This window comes from Henckelia pumila, chromosome 3, assembly GCF_033568475.1.
Source record: "Henckelia pumila isolate YLH828 chromosome 3, ASM3356847v2, whole genome shotgun sequence".
Taxonomy (NCBI): Eukaryota; Viridiplantae; Streptophyta; class Magnoliopsida; order Lamiales; family Gesneriaceae; genus Henckelia; species Henckelia pumila.
This window is the reverse complement of record NC_133122.1, coordinates 198,250,342-198,264,276: the sequence shown is the minus strand read 5'-3', so window position 1 is coordinate 198,264,276 and position 13,935 is coordinate 198,250,342. Positions and strand designations below refer to the sequence as shown.

At 35.3% G+C, this 13,935-nt stretch overlaps 1 protein-coding gene across 4 annotated transcripts; it reads left to right on the top strand.

Annotated features, from left to right (window-relative positions):
- The first annotated feature begins 348 nt into the window (after positions 1-348).
- Positions 349-12,709, top strand: LOC140886980 (uncharacterized). Of its 4 annotated transcripts, none has more exons than XM_073293953.1 (12): positions 349-539; positions 2,175-2,272; positions 3,539-3,768; positions 5,019-5,186; positions 6,269-6,629; positions 6,703-6,846; positions 7,887-8,039; positions 8,119-8,235; positions 8,995-9,075; positions 9,146-9,295; positions 9,812-11,524; positions 12,257-12,709. In XM_073293953.1, the coding sequence occupies exons 1-12, from the start codon at positions 506-508 to the stop codon at positions 12,341-12,343; spliced, it is 3,336 nt and encodes a 1,111-aa protein (XP_073150054.1). In that variant the 5' UTR covers positions 349-505; the 3' UTR covers positions 12,344-12,709. The 4 variants fall into 4 exon arrangements, with proteins under 4 accessions (XP_073150054.1, XP_073150053.1, XP_073150055.1 ...); XM_073293952.1 differs by having other exon boundaries at positions 2,172-2,272; XM_073293954.1 differs by lacking the exon at positions 2,175-2,272.
- The last annotated feature ends 1,226 nt before the right edge of the window (positions 12,710-13,935 follow it).

Here is a 13,935-nt window from a genome sequence, read left to right as displayed (position 1 = left end):
AAATTTGGGCTTTTAACTACGTTTCAAAATAAAATTAAAAGTATTTTTAACATTTATTTAAACGTTGAAATAACTTCTATCTTTTTTGAAAAAATAAAAATATTAAAATAAATTAATCTTATTTAGCCGTTACAACTTTTCGATGACTATCCAAATTGATTCATGATATTAATTTTTTCTCCAAAAATACTTGTATCTCGTAGTTTTTAAATATAATAAAAAATTAATGATTAATGATTAAAAAGTAAAAACACATAACATTAAATAAAAATTAGTTTAATCTTATCATGTTTAAATATGAACTATATTTTAAATAAATAATTTAACTTGTGTGCATATCAGCACATGTTTACCAGTGGAAATTTAAAGCACACGAAACAAGTTAATACGGCACGCAGATTCGGAAGCAATTGCATCGAGGAGTGTTGGTGGAGACTTTCAGTGCCGCAATTGGAAGTGAATACGAGAAAAAGAGGAAGAAAATCGAGACGGGAGGGGGTGTCAAATGGCCACACAGAATCCTGGCGCTGAAACGGCTGGTGAGTGTTATGTTGAATTTTTCGAACTCTTGTTATTTTAGCTTTTGAAATTTGCCTTTTTTTTTTTTTTTTTCGTTCTTAAGTGTTTCGCGATTCTGATACAGAAAAAGCGTAAAAAAAAAGCTTTTTTTTTTTTAAAAAAATTATTATTTTTTAGCTTTTGGAATTGGAACGAGTATATCAATTCTCTTTTTGGGGATAATGTGATAATCGATGCTTATTATTAGTATTATTTAATTCGATGTGCTACACAAGCCACGAATTTTTTTGGTAGATTGATGGATGTGAGAAGATGATTTCAAATTCCATGAGTTCCGTAGGCGGTGGCTAGTGGCTACCGTTACGGGATGGTCCAAGAAAAAGAAATCACGGTAGACTCAAAACTTATACGTAGGTATTGTTTGGGAGTGCATCGAGGAAGAATTTTGTGAAGGAAAACAAAGACTAGAAAATTATGTGAAGGAAAAGCTAAGAAGAGCTTCCCAAACACTACTGTAATTTCAATAATAATTGCGGGCTTTCAAATGTAGAAGATGGGTGTCTTCTGGAATCTAAAAATTTGCACGCCAGAATTTTGGAACCTGCATCAAGCTCTTAAATATAAAATCTAACATTCAAAATCTTAAAGAGTTTACACATCTAACACATTGAAAATAGTTCTTCAAAAGTCAGACATCAATAAAAAAACTTAACAATAACAAGTTCTTTGTCAGCCACAACCAACTCAGTCTTCCTCACCTGCATCAATGAAAGCTAGCGAACCTAAGGGCCAAAAAAGCAGTTTCGTATGATAGCAAATGATCCGTAAACCACATGCATTCTCAAACTTTAGCATAACAAAACACCATTTTTCTCACCCCATATTTTCGAAAATAACACATCAAATTTTCGAAAAATACACTTAATAAAATGTCAAATTTTCCTCGACTTTCCCGAACTAAAATCCGCAAAACTTAATTAATGAGATGTGGCTTGGAAACTTCTGTCAGTTATCAGTCATGTTCGTTTGACCAAACTATTCAAAGATCCACGTTGGTAGAGGCACCCCGACCGGGGCCTACATACGCCAAACTTTTTCCCTAATCAAATAATTCTCTAATCAAATCTATCAATCCAAACAACCACAGGTCTCTATTATTTCTGTTGGTTTGTTCATCTCTTGTTTTTCTTGATCTAGAGGTTACTGAGTGCATTAAATTACTATAAACGTGATGAGATACTAGTTAGATGATCATTGAATTGGATTAAGTATTTGCTTGTATCCCATTCTTTATTTTTTTGCCAGAATTGTTTAGGTTTTTGCTGCAAAAGATGATTGGTCTGAAAATTGATGAATTTTCTGACTTCATGTGCGTGACTAACATTAGGAATTGGATATCTTGTCTAGGGTCTTTGCATTTGAAATCGAGTTTCTATACAGACTAGATTATAGTAAAGGATCGATCACACTATCTAAAAGCTGTGCATTTTATTTTCTCAATTTCTGGATTTATAATTTGACTATAATTTGTGGCCCATGCCAATTTTATAACTTTTGTTAAGTTTTCAAGGTCTTAGGCATCTCTGAGCATTGAAGAATCCTCAAAAAGTTTTATCATGATAGTGATTCTATGATGCTCCTTGCTTTTTTAGCAGTGAGGTTATCTCAAAAGGTCAAGGAATTGATTGCTTGTGGCTCGCTAGATTACAATGCCTGGAGATCATTGATTTTAGAAGTTGAAAATACTTGTCAGGTAAGTCTAGATTGTTTTCTTTTGCCTCCTCAACTATTAATATCTTGTAGATATGGACAGTACCACAACATTATCTTGGGAAGAAATAAAACCCACTACTTGAAATTTTTACCATCAAAACATGCTATTTGGGTCGTTGAATAATTTGAAAATTTTATAGGCATCGTCCTCATTAGCTGTAATGTATATTAAAGTAGTAATCATTCTTTCTTATCGAAGTTAGGTAACATGTTTTATGCTAATGAGATGCAATGTAGCATAATTAATGGGGAGGGGTTCGTTGGGTAGCAGTAGCCATCCCTATTGGAAAAACGATGTAAACATTAAAATTGAGCAGCTATAAAATTTAGAATTTGATACATATGTCATCACTGGTTATAATGATCATTTGCTCATTCATTGCCCTTTTATGAGTGTTCTCTGCTTCAGAGCTTTGGAGGAGTTGGGCTTGGTATGGGTATCCCCAAGATCAGTTAAGGATTTATTTGAAGCAAATCTTGGTGGAAATCTGGGCAGGAGGGGTAGAATATTTTGGATCGTGTTAGTTTATTGTATTTGTTGGATGATTTGGTTGGAGAGAAACAGGATAATTTTTTATAATGGAGAAGAAACCGGTTGGCGAATGCTGGGATAAGATTAAATTTACGGTTCCGTTTTGGATTTCGAAGACAAGGAGTTCATGACTTTTCGGTTTCAGATTTGTACAGGGATCGAAGTCTTATATTATGCAAAGCTGACTCCGGGTTTTATCTCTCTTTCCGTGGACCTCTGGTCCACTTTTTGTGATCATTACTTTTTATATCTTAATGAAATATATTTGGTTTCCCATAAAAAAAAAATATTCGGTAAGGTGATACATAAACAATATGAATGTTCTCTGAAGGAAGCATTATGCTTGTTGAGGGACATGGTCGATTATATACGAGTTCATACATTAAAACCTACTGCAATTAAGGGCTAAAGAACCCTGAGAGCTTTCTATGAATTTTTTTTTTGTCATTGATGGGCATCTGGCTAATGTTCTAATATCTATCTCTCAAGTCTCAACTCAATACAGTGAATCGCACATGTTGCAATTTCACAATGTGATTTATGAAATTGGAAAATTAATTAGCTGACATTTTGGATTGTAACAAAATTCTAAAGTTCCTGCAGTAGAAGACAATAATAGGTCAGTTGTGAGTGGTGAGGTTATTGGATGTACAAGAGTATGCTTGTTGAATTGGTTATTACGTACACTAAATCTTGCGTGGTTATGAAATGCAGGATGATATAGATACAATTTCGCTGTCATATGACACTTTTTTGTCGAAATTTCCATTGTGTCACTGGCATTTGGAAAGATATGCCTATTGCAAGGCAAAGCTTTGTGGTACTCATGAAGCCATTAAAGTTTATGAAAGAGGAACAAGACTGGGAAAGTTTTCAGTTGGTTTCTGGGTTGACTATTTTGCATTTGGCACAGCTTGTTTTGGAGATCCTGAAGATATTCGCAAGTAATGCTCATACATATTTATTGTAATGACTTTGATAGATAACTATTATTCTGAGTTTTATGGTCATTCTATGGCTTGCTTCTTAAAACAAAAAATAGTGTGTCCCTACATATTTCCTATTTTCATTTTCAAGACCCTGAGTGGATTTATTATTATTATTTTTATGTATTTCAAATACATCAATACTAAATCATTATAAGATGTGGCAAATGGTTATTTTTTAAAATTTAGAGCTTAGCTGTTGCTTTAGGCATTTATTTATTTATTTTTGGAATGAAAAAGTACCCGAAATGCAAATTTTTGCTTTCAGCTGCTTTAGACATGTTTTGATTTGATACATTGTAGTCATTGAATTCTATGAGTGTAGGTTTTAAAGCTTACAGTTAGTGCCTACACTACTACATTTTGTAGCTGTGGGTTTCTAGAGTTTGTTTGATGTATAAGCCAAAGGATGTCTAATAGTCACGGGCTTGTGGACTTTGTTGAAGAAAAGAGAGAAATTTTTGCAGTGTCAAATGTATGTCTCTGGGATCTTTAAGGCTTAGTTTGGAAGTGCGGAAAGAAAAGAAAGGGAAAGAAGAGAAAAGAAGAGAGGAGAAAAGAAGAGAAAATATTTGTCTTTCCTTCCATTTCCTCCCACAAATGGGAGGAAAATTTTCCTCGTCAATTTTAAAAAAATTTCCCTTCTTTTCCCTCCCTTAAAATCTCCCAAACTACCCACTTTTTAAAATTTCCTTTCTTTTCTTCTCTTTTCCATCCAAATTTAAACTCCCAGATGAAGCCTAAGTCACACTGGTGATAGATATGCATATGCCTGGGAAGCCAATCTAGGTTTGAGACAGACAGAAAAGGTAGACCTGCAAATGGATATTATTGAATCATCATTGCCCACTTTCATTATTTGTTCTCTCAATGTCTGAAAAGCACTCCTAACAGATGAGGCTGAGATCTTCGTAGTGCCCTAAAAACCAGCAAACTAGGTATTACCTTTCTTCACACATATGGTATATCAACTATTTGTGAAAATGAGGTTTTTGTCAAAATCAAGGTCTTTTCTCCGATTTGATTTACTGAAAACATTGTTGGCTTTGACATTATAGTACCTCAAGCTATTCAATCGATCAAGATTGGACATTCAGCCTTTGCATCATGATGCTTCCATGACTGAAATACTTCCCCTCTACTTGATTGCATGGTAAGATCAGTATGAAAATTGTCTCAAGTAATTAATATCATGCTTTTTTTGACAGATTATTTCGAAGAGCCTTCTCCTATGTTGAAAAGGATTACTTTTGTCATGCCCTATGGGACAAGTACATGAAATATGAATTCAATCAACAGGGATGGAATTTTCTTGCACAAAGTTACATCCAAGCTCTTAGTTTTCCGACAATGAAGCTGCATTTTTATTATGATAAGTATGTCGTGCTCCAACTTCCTCACAAAATGCTGAAGTGACTGCTACTGCTATTAAATAACTCTTTTTCCTGTTAAGGAAGCTTTTCAAGCTTGTCATTTATAATTTCTCACTTTTAACTCTATAGTTGGGTCTCATGGATTGTAACCGTGCCAGAAGTTATGTTCTATTTATCTCCTTGTTTTGTGCTTATTTCCGGCTAAATATACTTGTCTTTAGGTAACACTAAATGGCTTCTATTTTAGCTCCTGGTCCCTTTTTCTAGTTTTTTCCTTGTGGAGCAGCGAAATTATTTTCCTTTTTGTATGTTGCCTGCCTTGGATTGTTTTCTTCATTTATCATGAAGACTTCTGAGTATTCATTTTGGATTTCCTTTTGCTAGTGCAAAGTATTGTATTGTGTGCAAACAAATAGTTCAATGATTCTAATATGAAATATCCTCAACCTCCCTTTCCCCGATTTTCAGAATTCATACCCCAGTTCAATTACATAGCAACCTTGTCCACGGACTGGTGGGAAACCTTTACTCTTACCCTAAAGAACTACCGTGATCATATGTTTTACCTTTATCGAATTATGGAAGAGGTCCCCGCTAATCATCGGCATCACCTCCATCAACAGCTAAAAATGAGTAGGATGCTTTTAATTTCATCTACCATTTGTGCAGTATTGTTATATTGTAATACAAGATAAGGGCTGACTGCAAATGAAGTCTTCCAAATCATTACCTGAATATTGGCTTTGCTTATTTCAGTAGCCTAACAAATAATCCATTAATGTTATTCATGGCGTAAAACAAGGGGACATGAAAGTAGTTTTCAGTTAAGCTTTTGCTAGTCATAGCTTTCTATTTCCGGATCATTGTATTTTGTTCTCTCTCTCAAATCTGTGCACCAGGATTGAAGTACTGAGATTCTACAGAAGCCAGCTTATAGGTTGCTATCTGTAGTTGTGTTTGATGTGATTAAACATATATATTTGGCCTTCAATTAACATATACTTCCAACCTTTATGTTTTCTCTCAGATTCTCCTTTTCAATTTCATAGTCAATCAATAAACACGTATTGCCATTAATGCTTCAGTTTCAAGCAGTTTGTGGCCAATTTGGAAGAGGAGATGGAATATGAGAAGAATGACCACATTGCAGTAGAGAAACTATCAGGTCCTTCTGCAGCGATAAACATATCTGGGGATGAAATCTCTCTTGTCATCAAGGATTTGCTGGGTTCTTCTGATAAATTCCTCAGGTGCAAGGCACTGGATAGATATAGATCTATTGGTGAAGAATTCTACCAGGAGTCATGTAACTTGAACGAAAAAATAAAATGCTTTGAGACAAATATAAAAAGGCGATTTTTTTGTGTTACTCCTATTGGCGATGATCAAATAAATAATTGGCATCTCTATCTTGATTTTGTGGAGAAACAAGAAAATTTGGACTGGGTGAGATTTTGATACAGTCATCATACCTTCCTGATATCTTCTTGTACTTTTTTTATATATTTTTTTTGTGAAGGCTGTAAGGTTGTATGAGAGGTGCTTAATATCTTGCGCGAATTACCCTGAATTCTGGATGCGTTATGTTGACTTCCTGGAATCGAAAGGAGGTCGTGAGCTGGCTATCTCTGCTCTAGACCGGGCAACAAATTTTTTTTTGAAGGTTGGTTGATTTTTGGGATAAAACATCAACACTTCCGTAATTCGATTCATGTATCATTCCCACCCATTTTGGTTGGTAGTATAGGGTGGACTAGAAGTTATTCGTGGTCCTTGTGAAGTGTAATTTTTTTTGATAGGAAACGATATTAATATTATATAAATAAAGAGAGTGAAATTTACAACTTGTGAACCAGTGGTCCACCAAAAAGATTCTAAAAGAAGAACCACCAAATAGCTAACCCAAGACTAAACTCCAATCCATTTACAAATCTGAAACCACAAAAGATTGAAAATCTGTAATCTTGTGGGTCCAAATAGATACTGTTAACTTTATCTTGTCCCATAGCTCTCCCAATGAGTCTTCTTCGTCTTAAAAAATCCTCCTGTTTCTTTCAAGCCACACTGACCAGCAAACACAATGCACTATTACATCCCAAAATACTTTACCTCTTTTACCCAACAAGCCTCCAAAGTCTGCAGCAAAAAGATCCTTTGTAGATTTCGGAATCACCCATGACAAACCCATTTCCTTCCAAAACCAAGAACCACAGAGAACTTGTAAAAGGACAATGGATAAGCATATGGTCCGGATTCTCTACCCCTTGTGAAGTGTAATTCATATAGTTATGCAGTCTGTGTTGAGGTTTTGGCTGTGTTTTAACTTCTGAGATTAGGAACTGAAATACATCTGAGATACTTTTTACCCTGGGTATTCAAATGAATGCAAATTTTCTTTTGTTTTTATCAAAATAGTCTCTTGTTGAACTTTTGCTGTTTCTATGTATCTATCAATTTTTTGCCACGAGTTATAGCCGCTTCTAGGTTTGAATATGGCTATGTTATGCCACACTTCTTGATAGAATGTGTGCATTATTGTAGTATCTCTTTATCAAATGATGCACTTTTCAGATTTTTTTTTAAAAAAACTTTAATTAATAGTTCTATAAACCTATTGTCAAGAAGCGAGGATCTTGCTATATTTTATCAGAATTTCGGTTATATGGGAGAATGTGACTTTTTTCCTGCGCTAACACCTCGCAGAACGTGCCAGATATCCATCTATTCAGTGCAAGGTTTAAGGAGCACCTAGGAGATGTGAATGGTGCTCGTGCTTCATTGCAGCAGTGTGATGCAAAAACTGATTCCTGTTTTTTTGAAAAAGTTGTAACAGAAGCAAACATGGAAAGACGTCTGGTGTGTTTTCTGCATTGTTGCATATATTCATGTATCTTGATTAAGGACCTTTGTTAAGAAGGGATGGTTTGAACCTTAGGGAAATTTAGCTAAAGCTTCTACTGCATATGAAGAAGCGCTGAAAACAGCAAAAGAGAAGCAGAAGAGTCACGTTCTTCCCAGGCTGTATTCTCACTATTCCCGATTCACCTTCATGGTATGGAAATTGTTAGTAATCCCATTTCGACTATCAGTAATGTCAGTTCTATGTGGTTTAATTCTTATCAATTATAGATAGTTGCCTTTTGTTGCCGTTAGCCTACTGCCACATATAGAAGTTTTCTGCGACAATATTCATTCTATATGACTATGAAGCTCTGCCAACTTGTTGTCTCATTTTCTTGTACAACTTACCGTTATAAGTTAGCTTAGTTCTCTTCTTGGCTAGCAAAATTCTCCCCACTTTTGTCTCTGATCTTGCTTTTGCCATTTCTTTTGCTCATTTTGTAGTCTCTTCTCATAAAACATGATGGTTGTCTTTCTTTCTTTTTATTTTTAATTGTTGTGTTCATATCTCTTATAATTTCATGTACCTGCGTTCTGCCTCTGTTCTGAGTTTGTGTGTTATTAAAGGCCAGAATCCTCAGTAACATTTGTGAGTCCTAAATACGCTTCCATGTCCCCTGTCAATCAAGTTTTTTTATGGTTTTCTAAAGCTCATGTAGCTTTTTCATTATCGCACTTCCTTTTTGACATGCATTCCGCATGTCTATTATTGAACAATGGTGCTGCCACGAACAATGTTATTATGATAACGCAACAATAACCATGACGTGAGTCTTAGGATTATGACTTACAAGCATGTAACTGTATTTATCTTCTCGAATTTTAATCAACTTTGATTTTAACAGCCATATTTTATTTTGTATGATTGATTTCATGGATTATTCTCTAACTAAACCGAACTGCTTGATAGATAACAGGTAGTGCAGATGCTGCTAGAAATATACTAATCAATGGTGTAAAACAATTACCTAATTGCAGATTCCTTTTCGAGGTACTTGATGTGCTGTTTATAGTTTTTCCATCATTGACCTTAAACAAACATAGAGTTCCTACTCATGCAGGAATTGATAAATTTTGCAATGACCCATGAAGGGTCAAGCCAAGTGAGTGTGATCGAGTCAATCATATCGGATGCCATTTCTCCCGGATCAGATGAATACCATGGTTTGAATGCCAAAGATCGAGAGGTTATATCGTGCTTGTTCTTAGAGGTTGGAGATTATCTTGATTTTAGTCTACTTTGGTGCTATACTGGTATTTGTTTTTCCATTTTTTTTAAGTCCAATTTCCTGTGAGGATGTTTGTACATAGACATATTCTTGTCATGTTGTTGTCTTGAATGATTCTTAGGCCATGTAGCCAAGTAGCCAATTAGAATGAAAATGAATTGGCTGCTTTAGAGCTGATAAAGGTGAATTTTTTTGCAAAATATAGCGAACTCTTTCTATTTAATTAAAAGCATTTTGGCCAAGTATTAGACTGGGATCTACTTGTAGCAAATGTCAGAAGCTTTATGGTTCATATTTGTGGTTTGTTAGATCCGAACTCAGGACTACCATGTAGTTATGGGTAATCAAGGATTAAAACGCTTTGCTATCCATTCCCCACCCCTTATGCTTTAAATCCATCCTTTCTTTTGTTTAGTTTTTTACTGAACTTTCATGTTCGGGAGAAGTAATTGACAGTTTTATGTGACATTGATGACTACTATTGGTGATACATTCCAGTTTGTGAATCTTTGTGGAACTGTACACGATGTGATGAAGGCATGGAACCGTCATATTAGCTTATTTCCGCAGTTCCTAAGGAGTGAGCCATATAAACACTTTGCATCAGGCAGTTTTTTGTTGAACATGGACCAGCTTCAAGTTGAACAAGATCCGGTGAATCGTGAAACCGACCCTACCCAGGTTATGGAAACACTGTCACCTAAGAAGGACTACCACAATGGCAAGGAAACAGCAGTATCGGTGTATACCAAAGTTATTATTCCTTCTGACAAGGATGTGTCACAAGGCAATGAGTCCATGGATGGTTTGTTATGTCAATCAAGAGAAGAGGGAAAAGGACCAGTGGATGTAAGCGAAAAATTAGCCCTGTCCAATGAGAATGTTTTGATCTCACATGATTCAGTCCATGATTTCTCTTGCCATTCTACAGTAGAAAAACCTGGACCTATGATTGTTTCTGCTGAGATCATTGACCAGTCCGCAAAGCAAGCTTTGACCACATGTGAGCTGGCTAATGAGTTTGGTAAGTCATCAAAAACAACTGATCCTGTTGAACAACTTAGCCTGTTGGATCATGAGTTCAAACAGCAGAAGCTGCCTGTTTCTTTGGGAAGTAATATCTTAAATTACACCGAAAAGGAAAATCAGGACTCAATCCCCATGTCTTGCGATGTGCATAAAGCTGAGGAAGTTATGTCTCCAAATAAAAATCGGATTGTTGAATCTCCACTCTTTCATAATGCATCAGAAAAAGAGGGATTGGTGGGTCATCAGAACAGTACGATAACAAATATACCTGCAGATCCTGCAGATTCAAAAGAGCCTTCTAAAACTGGTGTAAACTTGATTAAGACAGATGGCAAAGTCACAGCTCCTGGATATACTAGTTCAGGGTTTCATGAGCGGGCAAAAGATCAAGAGCACAATAATCATCCAGGCAATGAATTGGACAGCAAGATGCTGATGGAGCAAGGAAATGTTGAATCAAATTCGGGGGCGCAAATCTGTGGCCAGTCAGCAGGGGTTATTCAGTGTATTGTGAAAACTGACCATCCCAGGTCAGTGAGTGCGGTGGTTCCACCAGGTGGTGCATCTACTGCACAATCTCCTCTACTGTCCTCTCCACTGGTCTCTTATCCTCAACAAGATGTCCAACAAAACAATCTACCAAGCAGTCAGGATCCTTGGCAAGCCCAACCGGCCATGTCCACAAACCAGATGCTACAGTATCATTACCATCAGCAGCAGTTGGCGCAACAACACTATCAGCAGCATATGCAACTGCAACACCAGTATATAAACCAGCAACAGTATCAACAGCTGAATCAGCAGCATTTGCAGCTGTTGCCTCAGCAATATTATGGCCAGGATCAGCATCAGATAACATACTATGAACATTTTCATCAACAATTGCAACAACATCATTATTACCAGCAAAATCAACAATTACAGCAAGCTCAGCATCCTCATCAACTTCAGGAGCTTGACTACCATATAAATCAACAAGGATATCAGCAACAAGTTGCAACACAAGGACAACAGATACCTCTCCTGCAATACCAACAACATCAACAAGCTTATCAGCATTTCCATCAGCAACAATCACATGGAGGGCATCTCCACGTTCCCGAACACCTTCATCAGCAGGATGAACAACTGCATAAACAACAAGAAGTCAGTTCAGGACAAACTATGAGCGCAGAGCAACAGGTTTGCCTTGAAAAACAAATCATTTTTTGTCACGGCTTCTTCTGTTTCTCTCCTTGTAGGAAGCGAACATAAAAATGACAAGATCACATACTTGAAATTGAGTGCTTTCACGGGTAGTTACCCTTCTTTCCCACATCAAAGTTAGCTCATTCAGAGCGACACCTTGGCTCTCACATTATTTTACTATAGTAAGAAAGCATGTAATCGAGTTCCGACTTGCCTTTTTCGTACGAATTTTTCTTGGAAAGTGTTCAATATTGATAACAAACTAGTTTGAGCACAATTTGATGTATGTTGACCCGGTATTAGTATCTTGCCCCTCAGAGGGTCAAACAACATGGTTTTTATTGGGATGTTTTTATGCTTCAATTCCAACCCACCTATTCTGCAAGAAAATGAAGCAATCTTTCAGCTGCATATGGAAGTCTGAGATCTTGCTGAAGTAACAATTTGTTGGTGGTCCTCAATAAAGTTTAAATTGTGTCCACTTGAAAGCATTATTACAAAGCTTCTGACGTAGTACTAACTGCAGGAAAAAATGTACAAGTCTAAAGTTCCTACTATGAAATTGATGCTTTAAATGAGCTAAAGATAATCCACTAAAGACTAATTCCCTATCCCTCTCCCCTTTTCTATATGTTTGTGTGCGTGTTTGTTTGTTTGTTGGGGGTGGGGTGTTGTGGATACAATCATGCTCTTTTGAGTTCTTTCTTATCAACTAAACCACTGCAGGTTCCTAAAAATGCCCCACCAAATCATGATGTTGCATCTGAATCGACTAAATCTCCACATTTGCAAGGCCAATCTCCACATAATTAACTATGATTCAGAGAGCTAGCGGATGCTCATGATCAACTCCTTGCATCAGCAGCAGCATTTTAACATCGACGCCTACTCATAAGCCTGGTAGGTTTGGATGAGACAACACATTTTGGTAATCTCTCGGTCATATGCTACAGTCTTCTCAACCTCAGCGAGCAATGAGCATGGATTTGAATTATCGCGTTTGACGTGAGAAGCATTAGCATGTAAAAACAGTTTCATACTCCGTATAGAACACTTGTTTCAAAGCGTTGTGGATATTTTCTGCAATGAGTTAATTTTTGCGGTGTAACTTGGCTCTCATCTTATTTGATATTTCTTTTGCAGTAACAAAACCAGGAACTTAGTGTAGTATGTCCATGAAATCCAGTACTGATATAATTTTCTCAACTTTTTGTGGGCCATGCGTTCATTTAGATCATCCTTTCATATTTATCATGCATCTTGGGAAAACTGGCTTAGAATATAGCTGAACTCACAGCAAAAGAAAAGAGATTTCATTTTGCCAACAGCACACCAACAAATCAAATACATGGACAACTTGGTAGACTGGTAAAATCTGTAAGTAAGGGGGGTGTATTCAATTCGGAGAATTAACGACTTTTATGGATTTTAAAAGTCTAGTGGTATTCAATCATGACTTTTATAAACTCTATAGAAGTTTTGTGGTATTCAAAATAAACTTTTTTAGAGTTTTAAAAGTCAAGTGGTATTCAACCTTAACTTTTAAAAACTCTATAAAAGTCTAGTGTTATTCAAAATGTCAATGAACTTTTAATAACTCCATGAAAATCATGGACATACAAACATTAATGCTTAAGGTACAACTATATTTTGTAAAAAAATGTCTTTGGTCTAACCCAAAGATTTGGATGGATTTCTAAACTTATAAAACCCATAATTTATATTTTTTTCTCACATTTTCTCACTCTTCACTATCTCACCCCTCTCTATCTCACTCTCTCCTATATATGTATTTTTTCGTTCTTCTCCAAAAATCAAAAGAAAAAATATTATTTAAAAATTTGAAATTTTCCAAATATTTTGTGCTTTTTAATATATGATTTATATCAATAGTTATAATATTTAATGATAATAATATATGATTCAATAAATTATAATATGATTTAATTCAAATATTTGAATAGCGGATAACAGACATTATAAAAAAACAAATAAATTTTTATGATATAATTGATAAAATAATTTATAAGTTATCAGATGTTTTTTTAAAAAAATAATTTTACACAATCACAAAGTTTTTAGTTTATAATTTTGGTACAATAATATATATATATATACATTTAAAATAAATAAAATCCATTTTTATCAATAAATTAAAAAAATATTTCAAATAAATTTAGGAAAAATTATTTTTTTTGTCCTGTATGTTTATCATTTTGCGATTTCAGTCCTTTATATTTTCATATTTTAATTTTAGTCCGTTATCTTTATTTTTTTTTGACAATTTTAGTATTTTTTTACGTGGCATCAATTCAATGCTGATGTGAGCTGACGTGTACAGTGTCACATAAGCATTTTTGAATAAAAGGACCGAAATTGTCAAAAATAAAACATGCAGGACTAAC

Coding starts and splice junctions, on each gene's coding strand:
- LOC140886980 (XM_073293952.1), top strand. CDS start 506: ATGGCCACACAGAATCCTGGCGCTGAAACGGCTG. Junction 8,040..8,118: donor CAAACATGGAAAGACGTCTG/GTGTGTTTTCTG, acceptor TTTGAACCTTAG/GGAAATTTAGCTAAAGCTTC. Junction 8,236..8,994: donor ATTCCCGATTCACCTTCATG/GTATGGAAATTG, acceptor ACTGCTTGATAG/ATAACAGGTAGTGCAGATGC.